Source organism: Panicum virgatum, chromosome 2N, assembly GCF_016808335.1.
Source record: "Panicum virgatum strain AP13 chromosome 2N, P.virgatum_v5, whole genome shotgun sequence".
Classification (NCBI taxonomy): Eukaryota; Viridiplantae; Streptophyta; class Magnoliopsida; order Poales; family Poaceae; genus Panicum; species Panicum virgatum.
The window spans coordinates 35,098,047-35,108,967 of NC_053146.1; the positions used below are offsets into that span (position 1 = coordinate 35,098,047).

Below are 10,921 nucleotides of genomic sequence, written 5' to 3' on the forward strand. Positions count from 1 at the left end.
GCTCTCCGACGGGTCTTTACCGTGCCTATTCCTATGCGGGCATGGCGCACGGCCACACGAGTGCACTTGCCTGGCCGGCCGCGCGTTGCCCTAAGTCTTTAACCTGTATGAGGAAACCTGTATGTCCTCATGTAAAGTGCTCTTGACCTCTATGTCTCTAAAAAATTGAGTCGCACCTGTATACCCAAACGCAAAGTTTTGTTTACCTCAGTGCCCTTTTGGATGGAATGACTACTAACGGTGCATAACAGAGATGGGAAAAGATAATCTTGCCCTTATGTTGAGAAGGTGTTTTGTTGAGTTGTTAACCTGTATGCCCTTGTGAAAAAATTGATGTTTACCTCTATATCCTTGGAGAACTAGGTGCAGGTGCTCAGGTAGAGGACAGCAACTACCGTTTATGAGGTAGAGGATGCGTTCTGTTGGTGCATATAAAGTTTTGATCAGCATCGATTGAACAGTATGCATTTCAAAACAGTTACTTTTACATGTACAGATAGGAGACGTTGACAACTTAACATTGCTTCTTGAGATCAGATCAGCAGAAAAGGAAACAGAGCATGTGCTGAGGCACAAGAGTTCTTGGATACGACACGGACAACCCTAGATTCTCGCAGAGACCCTAAACCCCCTGTGGCGCCTGGACATCGACAAGCGCCTCTCGTCCCTCGATCCCCAGCACGCAAGCTCGCTCAGCTCTTCTCCTTCATGATCGGGTGTGCCTTCGTCGACCTCTGCTCGACCATCTACGGGACCTTACGCCGCCGCTTCACATCCTCTGCTTCTCGGTAGTAGCCTCCTGGATGCCTGCGCTTTGCATCCCCTGTCTTGTCGCCACCGCCGGCACTGCAAACGCCCGCTTGGCATCTTCTCCGCGGAATGGTACCTGCAGGCGGAACGGCGAGCGTGGGGCCGCCCCTGTCCCTGAGGCCGCGCCTGGCTCGACTGGAGCTCTGACCCGGGGCTGGCCCCTGCCTGGCTTCGGAGGCCGCGCGCCGCTCGGGTGGCGCGCCCCCTGCGGCTGCGCAAGGGTGCCCGACCGCCCCCTTTGGCCTGGCGCAGGGGTGGCAGAGCAGGCCCTGCGCCCCGCGCGCGGGTGGCCGCTCGCCCCCTCGCCCCGGCGCTCGGGTGGGCGCGCGCCCCTCCGGCTGCGGCCCGGTGCGTGGGGGTGGCCGGAGATCTGCGGCCGGCGGCGGGGGTAGGGTTTCGGGGATCGAGGCGGGCGGAGCAGAGGGTTTGGGCTGAGGAACGAGTCACGGGTGAGGGGTGAGAAACGAGAGTTAGGATAAGGGGCAATGCGGTTATTTTTAATACTCGAACCCACCTGTCAGAGCTTCTACACAGTTAAAAACTAACAGAACATAGACGGAATGGCACTGAGGTAAACAAAACTTTGCGTTTGGGCATACAGGTGCGACTCAATTTTTTAGGACAATAAGGTCAAGAGCACTTTACATAAAGATACATGTTAAAGACTATTATTCTAGACCCATCGGTTTTGAACACATATCCTCTTACGCAATGAAATGGCGTGGCTGTTCTTCATTTATTCTTGATTGTCGGATGAAAAGATATTTGAGAGTGTCAAACCTTCTCTCTTGTCTGACAATCATCCAGTACATAATAAGCTGATTTCACAGAGAACTTTCTTTCTTGTCAAAATGCCAAGCCAACAAATCTCTGGACATAACTTGGGATAGTTTGCCCCACCGTCTTGATAAGGGTTTCCTTTCCAACCTTGGACAATAATTTCTCTTTCCATCCCTGAATGTATTTTCAAACTCTATCTTTCAAGTATAAAAACATTTTTTCTTTTGACTTGCCCATGTAAACATTCCGAGCCTCCGCTCAAATTGCCAAAGTATCCATGATCACCACTTTTCTCAGCTTGTTTTGTATGACAACTGAACATGATCATACGGCTACTGCTGGTAGCAAGAAATTAAACAACAATATGTATGCTGTGTTTCTGTTCCAAAGGAATAAAAAAAGTAGAGTAGTGGGGATGGACAATATTTTTTTCTTTTAAGCAGACCCCACCTTATTCTCCACTGTACCAATAAACATTGTGGCACGTAAGGATCACTACTGCCGTCTGTACATAGGGCCCATACCAACGCTGACTTCGGCAAAATACATTGCACCTGTCCTAAGAAATACCAACGTAGTTGGAGAATGCCTGCTTTTTATATAAAATCTACGAGAACGAAAACAGTTCCCAGTGAAAATCCCTGAGCTTCAAAGAAGGCCCCGACTTTTACTCGGATCTACGGGAATTAAAACAGGGGAAAATTGGATCTGTACCACTAAACGATCCCAAAGTTAGACATAACATCGTTATCTCACTAACATGTGGGGCTCAGATGAGTCAATAACATGTAAGTCACGATGGTATATATATATATATATATATATATATATATATATATATATATAATTTTGGATTTTTTTAATGTTACAAATCCAATTTTTTTAAACAATTTATGTGAAAATCCCTGAGCTTCAAAGAAGGCCCCGACTTTTACTCGGTACACACGGAGAAGTAACCCTTTTAGACTACATATGTTAGGATCAAAACGGTCATGATTGAACTAAAACTTAAAAAACCCTTAAGCAACCACAGAAACCACAACAAGAATAGGCTCGGAACTTGAGGTGCTGCTATACAACCTGTTTGCCTGTTTGGACAACCATGTTACAATGTGAAATCATTTTCCTAACTTTTTTTTGAGGGAAATCACTTTCCTAACTTTTTTAGAGGAATCATTTTCATAAACTTGAATAAGGTCCAACTAGCTGGGCCAAAGCTCAGTGTTTATTCTGAAGGGTCCGTCGATTATTTCAGCCTCATCTTGGGCCAAACAGCCCATTTAGTCCTCCATAGTCGGTCCGCCGTGGCCCACACCCGCACGCTCCCCATGTGGCCTTCTCCCCGTCCACCCGTGCTCACTGCTGCTCATCTCTCTCCCCCAGTCTCCCTCGTCTCTCCAAAGCCCCACAGAACCCTACCGCCACCACCGCGCCGCCATGGCCACCGGCGGCCGGCCGTGGCGCGTGATCCCGCGGCCCGTCCTCGAGACCGTCCTCTACAACCACGCGCTCCGCCCGCGCGTGCCGCAGCCGCTGCTCCTCCACGGGCCCCGCGGCGTCGGCAAGTCCACGCTCCTCCTCGACCGGCTCCTCCCCCGGTGGTCGGAGACACCCCACGCCACCGCATTCGTTGACTTCCTCCACCCCACGCCCGCCTCCCCCGCCGCTGTGCCGTGGTCCCTCCTCCTCCCTGCCAACCCGGCACCGCCCCCGCTGCCCGACCTCCGCCGCCGCCTCGAGTCGGCGCTCGAGGGCCTCGCCCGCGCCGCCGTCCTACGAGGTGCCGTGGGGTCCAAGGACGTGCTCGCCGCGCTCTCCCGCTTCAACGGCCTCAGCACCGCGCTATCCCGCCTGGCCGGGGGCCCAGCCGCTTGCTCCTCAGCAACCTCTGTGCCGGCTCGCCGCTCTTCGGCCACATCCGTGCCGGCGCTCTGGTCGAGGGCCGTGCTCGCCACGGTGCGCAGGGACGACGCCACGTTCTGCATTGGTGACGGTGAGGCGACCAACTGCTCTATGGAGGAGAGGGCGTACATGCAGGAGGCCTTGGCTGCCCTGCGGGTGGCCAAGGAGGCTCTCGGGATGCAGGAGGGGTGGAGGAAGGAGGCAATTAGGGAGATGAATAGAACCGGTCGGTTCTCGCGCTCACTGGCCAATTCGGCCACTGACTGGCCATGCCTATTGCTGGATGTTCTGTCCGGTGCGGCAGAAGAGGAATTCTTCCAGGTAGATTTGATGTTATTTCAATTGGATTTGTGCCTTTGTGGTGGCTTTATGGGAAATGAGTTGGTGTAACTTGGCACTACTATTGTGCTTGTGATGCTCTTGTCCATCTGCAGCCGAAGCTGGTGCTAAATAATGTGGATGTTCTGAGGAAGGCAACTTGCGAGGACGAGATGATGGTGCCAGCAGCGATGTACCATGATAGCTTTATTTGGAGGGTGATCGCACTTGGTGCCAATGAACAGTGCTTGCCGGTCATTTTATCGACTTCAGATGGGTGAGTTCTTGTGCTTTCTTTTCCTGCATTGTGCACTGTCTGTGTTGGTCACCTCTAGGGGTTTAGAAATTAGTGATATAACCTGTATAGCCTGAATTTAGAGCATAATTATGTTCACGTTTCAAAGGTAGAAGCAGAAACACATGGATGGTCTGCATAATAAACCTGGTGGAAACATAGAGATTGGAGACTGCCAAAAAATTCACAACAGAAGTATTATTTAGTTAACTTTGAATTTCTGTCCTGGGTGCTTTTCTTTGGAAACAGGAACTGGCTGTAGAACTGCCTGTTTGCTTATTAAAGCAGAACTTTAGGTCATCTTCTACTTAAAGCAGATTATGTAGAATCATGTCTACAAATGTTGTGCTCTCTTAAGTGCTTGTCACACGCCTGGCTGCACTGTTAGTGCTTAGTTGTTTTGCTCCCACTGACCCACTAGCACCTAAACCATTAATAGAATTGCTTGTTACATCAGAATACAACTGGGTGGGTTTATGCTGGAAGAATAAACCAGAGTTACTGCTCCAGAGGGATTTCATATGGCGACGCTGGGGTTGGAGGGCTTTCTTTTCTTGTAGTGTTTTTTTTTTCTGCTCAATCATGACTTTCTATTCCTATGTGGCGCCTTGTCCATCTTGCCTTGCATTGTTTTGTCACATCCTAGCACATCCGAGATATTAAAAGATATTGATCAGTTGATTTGTCCATGTTAGCGGCAGTATACTTGTATGCTGCAATATCGCTTGTGTGCCATTCAAAAATATACCATAAATGATGTCAGATACAAGTGATCCAAATTTTGGCGAACATCTTTGTTCAATCAATTTCTTGTCCATTTCAGTAAACTGTTGAAGCTTTTTTAGTATAACTTTGTAACCGAATTGTTCATAAATTACGACAGTACTGCCTTCTCCGTGTTTGTTCTTCTGTGGAGTTTGCGATAACCTACACATTGCGTATTGTATGATTGTATTGGACAGTTGGTCAGAGCATACTGCTATGCTGGAGCAAAAAACCCTGATGCCACTGCTTCCAAACTGTTACAATAGGGGATGCCTAGAAAAAATGTAATACTGAGGGCAATTCAAGAAATAGATTTGTGCTTCCGCATGCAACTTTTTCTGTGGATTTTTTGCTCAAAATATTATTGATAGATTCATTGGCTAGGATCCGCGAGCGGAAGACACGGGACATCAACCAAATCAAATGCATCAAGGATGGGACGGATCGACTTCTAGTGAAGGATGACGAGATCAAGGGCAGATGGAGAGAGTACTTCGACAAGCTGTTTAATGGGGAGAATGAGGGCACTACCTTTGAGCTAGATGACTCTTTTGACGATACCAACAAACGTTTTGTGAGGAGATTTCAGGAGGCAGAGATCGGGGAGGCTTTGAAGAGGATGAAGGGCGGTAAAGCGATGGGCCCTGATGGTATCCCCATTGAGGTGTGGAGATGCCTAGGTGACAGAGCGATAGTATGGTTAACTAAGTTTTTTAACTTTATTTTTCGGTCAAACAAGATGCCTGAAAAATGGAGAAGAAGTATATTAGTACCGATCTTCAAAAATAAGGGAGATGTTCAGAGTTGTACTAACTACCGTGGGATTAAGCTGATGAGCCATACGATGAAGCTCTGGGAGAGGGTTATCGAGCACCGCCTAAGAAGAGTGACAAGTGTGACCCAAAACCAGTTTGGGTTCATGCCTGGAAGGTCGACCATGGAGGCGATTTTCCTAATACGACAATTGATGGAGAGATATAGGGAGCAGAAGAAGGACTTGCACATGGTCTTTATTGACCTCGAGAAGGCGTATGACAAAGTACCAAAAAATGTCATGTGGTGGGCCTTGGAGAAGCACAAAGTCCCAACTAAGTACATTACCCTTATCAAAGATATGTACAAGAATGCGATGACGTTTGTCCGGACATGTGGTGGCGACACCACTGACTTTCCTATTAACATAGGCTTTCATCAGGGGTCGGCATTGAGCCCTTATTTATTTGCTTTGGTGATGGATGAGGTCACAAGAGACATACAAGGTGATATCTCTTGGCGTATGCTCTTTGCTGATGATGTGGTGCTAGTGGATGAGAGTAGAGTAGGGGTAAATAGGAAGAGCTGTGGAGACGCACGTTAGAGTTAAAAGGGTTCAGACTTAGTAGGACCAAGACCGAGTACATGATGTACGATTTCAGTGCATCTAGGCATGAGGGTGGTGACGTTAGTCTCGATGGACAAGTGGTGGCCCATAAGGACACTTTTCGGTATTTAGATTCGATGCTACAAAAGGATGGCGACATTGATGAAGATGTTATACATAGAATCTTAACTGTTTGGTTGAAATGGCGTCAAGCTTCTGGTGTCCTCTGTGACAGGAGGGTGCCACAAAAGCTAAAAGGTAAGTTCTATAGGACAGCGATTCACCCAGCGTTGTTATACGGTGCTAAATGTTGGCCTACAAAAAGGCGACATATCCAGCAACTGAGTGTAGCAGAGATGCGGATGTTACGGTGGTTTTGCGGGCACACAAGGAGGGATAGAGTCCGGAACGAAGCTATTCGGGAAAGGGTAGGGGTGGCACCAATTGAGGAGAAACTTATCCAACATCGGTTGAGATGGTTTGGACATGTCAAACGGAGGCCTCCGGAGGCGCCGGTGCGTAGTGGAGTGCTAAAGTGTGTTGATAAGGTAAATAGGGGTAGAGGTAGACCTAATCTGACTTGGGACGAGTCGGTTAAGAGAGACCTTAAAGATTGGGATATCTCTGAGGAGCTAGCTTTGGATAGGAGCACTTGGAGACTAGCTATCAACGTGCTTGAACCATGACCTTTGTGTCTTTTGGGTTTCATCTCTAGCCTACCCCAACTCGCTTGGGACAAAATGCTTTGTTGTTGTTGTATTCATTCACATACATGTTTAGTTGAATAGTATTTCTGAATACTTGCTAGGAATGTGAATTTGATATTACCCTTTTGCAAATGCGTATAAATTTCTCATCTTCCAGAGAAATTGCTTATTCTGGACTCTGCTGCATATTCATGATTTTTTGTTGTGGCCAAAAGGTCGTTCTCTGAAGAAAATAAGCTACACTTGAGTCAAGTTGGTTATGCTCCCCTATTTATTTTCTTGTGACTTGGATAGTTTTGGCCTGGCAAGCCCTAGCCTACGTGTTTTTCCTGATAATTTTCTTATTCCGGACTCTGGCATCTTCTTTTTTTTTTGAGGGTTGTTCCCTGAAGAAAATAAGCTAGTCATAGCCACTTGAGTCAACTTGGTTTTACACCCATATTTATTTTGTTGTAACTTTGATAGTTCCCTCCTAGCATGCCCTGGCATATGGGTTACCTTTTATAGGTTAAGGGAATTATTTTCATAAAATAAACACTCTGCTGCATTGTTGCTAACCGGAAATTGATGAACTCCTGCTCCTTTTCCAAATCTTTGCAGCTACTATTCTTCTCAAGCATTCGTTGATTTCGGTTTCCCTAATATATTTATTTCTCGCGAGGTATGTTCATTTTATCTTTGGAATGCTGTGCCTCTCTTCTTTCCTGTTTTCTATTTTTACTTAAAATAAAAATTACTGGATGGCAGACATTTGGTTGGACACCGCAAGAAGCTAAGCTGCATATGGTTTCTGAATTCTTCAGTGAACAGGAGGTAGTAAGATTTTAGATCTGCTGATGTTCCCTTTCTGTTCGAAATATGGATGTATAATTGTATTTGGTTTCTATAATATTCTACCTTTTGCAAACCATGTGCATAATTTGTTTCTAATTTTTATTGAAGTTGTAGTGGAAAGTTGTAGATGAGGTTCTTGGGCCGAACCCACGACAATTATCCGAGATATATATGCTGAAGCAAAAAGTGAATAGCCCAGAGTAAGTAACATGGACACTTAGTATTGTCACTGAACTTTGTTTGCTTTATCCCAGACTGACAGTATCTTATCCCTAAATTTGATTTTTACTTCCATTATGATCTCTTTTGGGTAAATATGCCCGTTGTTTCTAAAAAATAGAAGAAATGCTTTCTATTCTAGATGATTTTGTTCCTTCCAACAAGTTCTGTACGTTCAACAGTTCGGTGTTAATTTTATATTTGAGTTTGAACTATTTTTAGTCTGTATCAGGTTTTATGACTTTTCTCTACTGTATACCCTAGGGGTTTTTTATGGTCTTATTTTCTCGAGCCTTTGTTATTCACGCCGTATTCTTTAGTAAATTCATGCTTCAAGTAGTACTGGTTTTCATAATATTTTACAGGTTTTAAAGCATACAATATCTTAGATATCCTAACTTTGCATGCTGCATATTTACTGTTATTAGCATTTAATCTCCAGTGCATTACAGGGTTTTTCATGACAGGAATATTGAGGAAGTTATTGATACGTACCTGGCACACTTGCAAGTAAGTAAATGGTCAACCATAGCTGACTTGCTGAGACATGTGCCATTTGAGATGCCATCTTCTAATATGGAAACTCAAGTCACTTCCTATTTCACATCTGCTTTTTTATCGTTGTTGTTTCTGTTTGTTTCAAACACCAGAATTAGAAGAATGCACACAAAATAAGAGGAAAAAAACATGACTGTTATTTCATTTCTGCTCACAAGGTCTCCGTCGTGAATCCAGCAATGGAGGCAGCATTACAAATGTTGCAGAAGTTTGCCTCAGATGTCCATGAGGGCAAAGTACCAGAGAACAGATTGTCTTTTGGTGCACCTTGGAGACATCCACCTCGGGATGACAATCCTGACTTGTCCTATAAGTGGGCAAAGATTCAGCTAATGGATTTTGTCCAGTCCTTTGTAAACACTGAGTTTGGGGTAATAATATCTTCCTTTGACAACCTAGCATTAAGAGTGTTTGGTGAATGCTCGTTGGACAGTATTAGAGAAATTGGAAAACATTCTTTATTCCCATATTTTACAAGCATGCATTGAAAGTATGAATCTATTTTGCCCATCTTATATCATCTATTTATGGAAAGACAGGGTTTTATAATATTTTATTTTGTGCATTTCACAGGTGAACTACCTAGCAGATGACAGCTTGGAAATATTGGATGATCCTGCTGCTGTTGCCATGATGGAGGTATTTTGATTGAACTCTACTTGATGTTGGTTTAATGATAATTACATGATGATTACATGGTTGCTGTTTGCTAGGTTGGTTTACTTTATCAACAAAGAGATCCATCCTTTATGCGACCAGTCACTCGTGGGATTCAGCGTTGTCTTGCCAGATGGTTCGTTCCTCGACACCTTAGATATTATTCGAAATGTTTCTGTGCCTTGATGTTTATCTGCCGTCCCATCTAGGCTTGCTCAGCAGAGATTAGAGTTGAACATTCAAGAAACAATAGCATTCTTTTGGCAACATTTGATACGGGGGCGAAGCTACCGTCACTTGATGAAAGAAGTTGGGTACAAGTAAAGAGGTATGCAAGAAGTTTTGGTTGAATCATTTGCAATACGATATTATGCTTCATTTGTCATCCATGTTAATAAAATATTCTTGCATCATGAAGTGATTTCATTGGACCCGAGAGCCATTGTTTCCATCTTTTATTGCAACTGACAGGTGATTGTGATGGACTGACTCCGCTGACGGGAATTTCATAAGAATGTTTCAAGCATTTATGATTTTGTGTCCGCACATATTCCCACGTAAGTTGATTCATTTGTCATAAGAATTTGTTTGGTTCATTCATTTAGCAAGACCAAATCAGTGTTCCCTCCATTTTTAAATATATGACGTGGAGAACCTAATTAGTTCATTAAACGCCATGTATTAAAACAGAGGGAGTCCTTGAGGAATTGTTGTGTATGTTGGAGTTTTGTTTTCCTCATTAAATAAATCAAACTGCAGTGTTGTGTGAAAGTTTACTTTCTTACATAGGCCTGCTGCTACTGTTCTTATGCATACTATGGCCTAAAATGGAATGAATCAATTGAGGATCTAACAATAATAGTATTTTTTTTTGTGGTTGTGCTTCAAATAATCATGATGTACCTCACCATTGGTTCAATTGCTGCTTTTGTTTCTATTGCAGTGAGGCTGGGACCTCGGCAACTGCTGCCATTCTGGATAGAGGTGGACTGCTTTTACATTTTCTGCTGCTAACAAAAAGAATAAACCAAGTGATGCCAGCAGTTCTTTTAGTTCACTTGCCCATTTGGTGGTAATCGCCCAAAGTGGCAACAGAAGCTCTACATTCTCTTAGAATGCGGCATTTCTACCTCTATGGCTGTATTGTAATTTTTGGGTCATGAGCTGGATGTGGCAGAGAATTCTTACATCATCCCTTTGGTAGTTCATTGACGTGACTACTGGATTTCGGGAATAGTTTCCCTAGTCGATTTTGAAGTGACAGGAATGTACATGTGGACCACTAAATTCCAGATTAGTACAGTGAAGCCAAGCAGTGTATACGCGCTTCCGTTCAAGATGTTAGTGTAACCTATTTCTTAGGGAACTTGGTCGTTTGCATGGGACTGCGAGGGTATCTTTTTCAGACGAGTGCGTGGTACCAATGTTTTTTCGCAGTCCAAGCTAACAGAAACGAATTAATATATATTTCCGAGTGCTGTCAAGGTATCAATGTTCTTGGGAGAAAATGCACGGCAAGGCGGGTATGGGAGAATGTTCCTCTGATGACTTCGCTCACTTTTATTAGTAAAGTTTGTACTGAAATCCGAAGGAACGAACGGAAAGGATCCTGCGTTTGATTGAGCTGTCAGCTGTGCAAACTCTTCCAAAGAATTTGATAATGAGCCATCCCGATTGTGAACTAAAATGATTGTTTAAAGTCAATATTTTAATACT

At 44.6% G+C, this 10,921-nt stretch overlaps 1 protein-coding gene across 2 annotated transcripts; it reads left to right on the forward strand.

The window, feature by feature from the left end:
• The first annotated feature begins 2,958 nt into the window (after positions 1-2,958).
• LOC120660262 lies at positions 2,959-10,670 on the forward strand. Of its 2 annotated transcripts, none has more exons than XM_039938683.1 (12): positions 2,959-3,813; positions 3,927-4,087; positions 7,538-7,598; positions 7,685-7,750; positions 7,886-7,971; positions 8,443-8,500; positions 8,707-8,919; positions 9,122-9,187; positions 9,262-9,341; positions 9,415-9,525; positions 9,677-9,762; positions 10,149-10,670. In XM_039938683.1, exons 1-11 carry the CDS (start codon positions 3,028-3,030, stop codon positions 9,678-9,680), a joined length of 1,692 nt encoding a protein of 563 aa, XP_039794617.1. In that variant the 5' UTR covers positions 2,959-3,027; the 3' UTR covers positions 9,681-9,762; positions 10,149-10,670. The 2 variants fall into 2 exon arrangements, with proteins under 2 accessions (XP_039794617.1, XP_039794616.1); XM_039938682.1 differs by having other exon boundaries at positions 2,960-3,813; positions 9,415-9,533.
• Positions 10,671-10,921: the final 251 nt, after the last annotated feature.

Excerpts from the sequence above, each read along its gene's own strand:
- LOC120660262 (XM_039938683.1), top strand. The coding sequence starts at position 3,028 with ATGGCCACCGGCGGCCGGCCGTGGCGCGTGATCCCGCGGCCCGTCCTC. Across the intron at positions 3,814-3,926 it reads CAGAAGAGGAATTCTTCCAG|CCGAAGCTGGTGCTAAATAA; the intron begins GTAGATTTGATG and ends GTCCATCTGCAG. Across the intron at positions 7,972-8,442 it reads CAAAAAGTGAATAGCCCAGA|GGTTTTTCATGACAGGAATA; the intron begins GTAAGTAACATG and ends AGTGCATTACAG.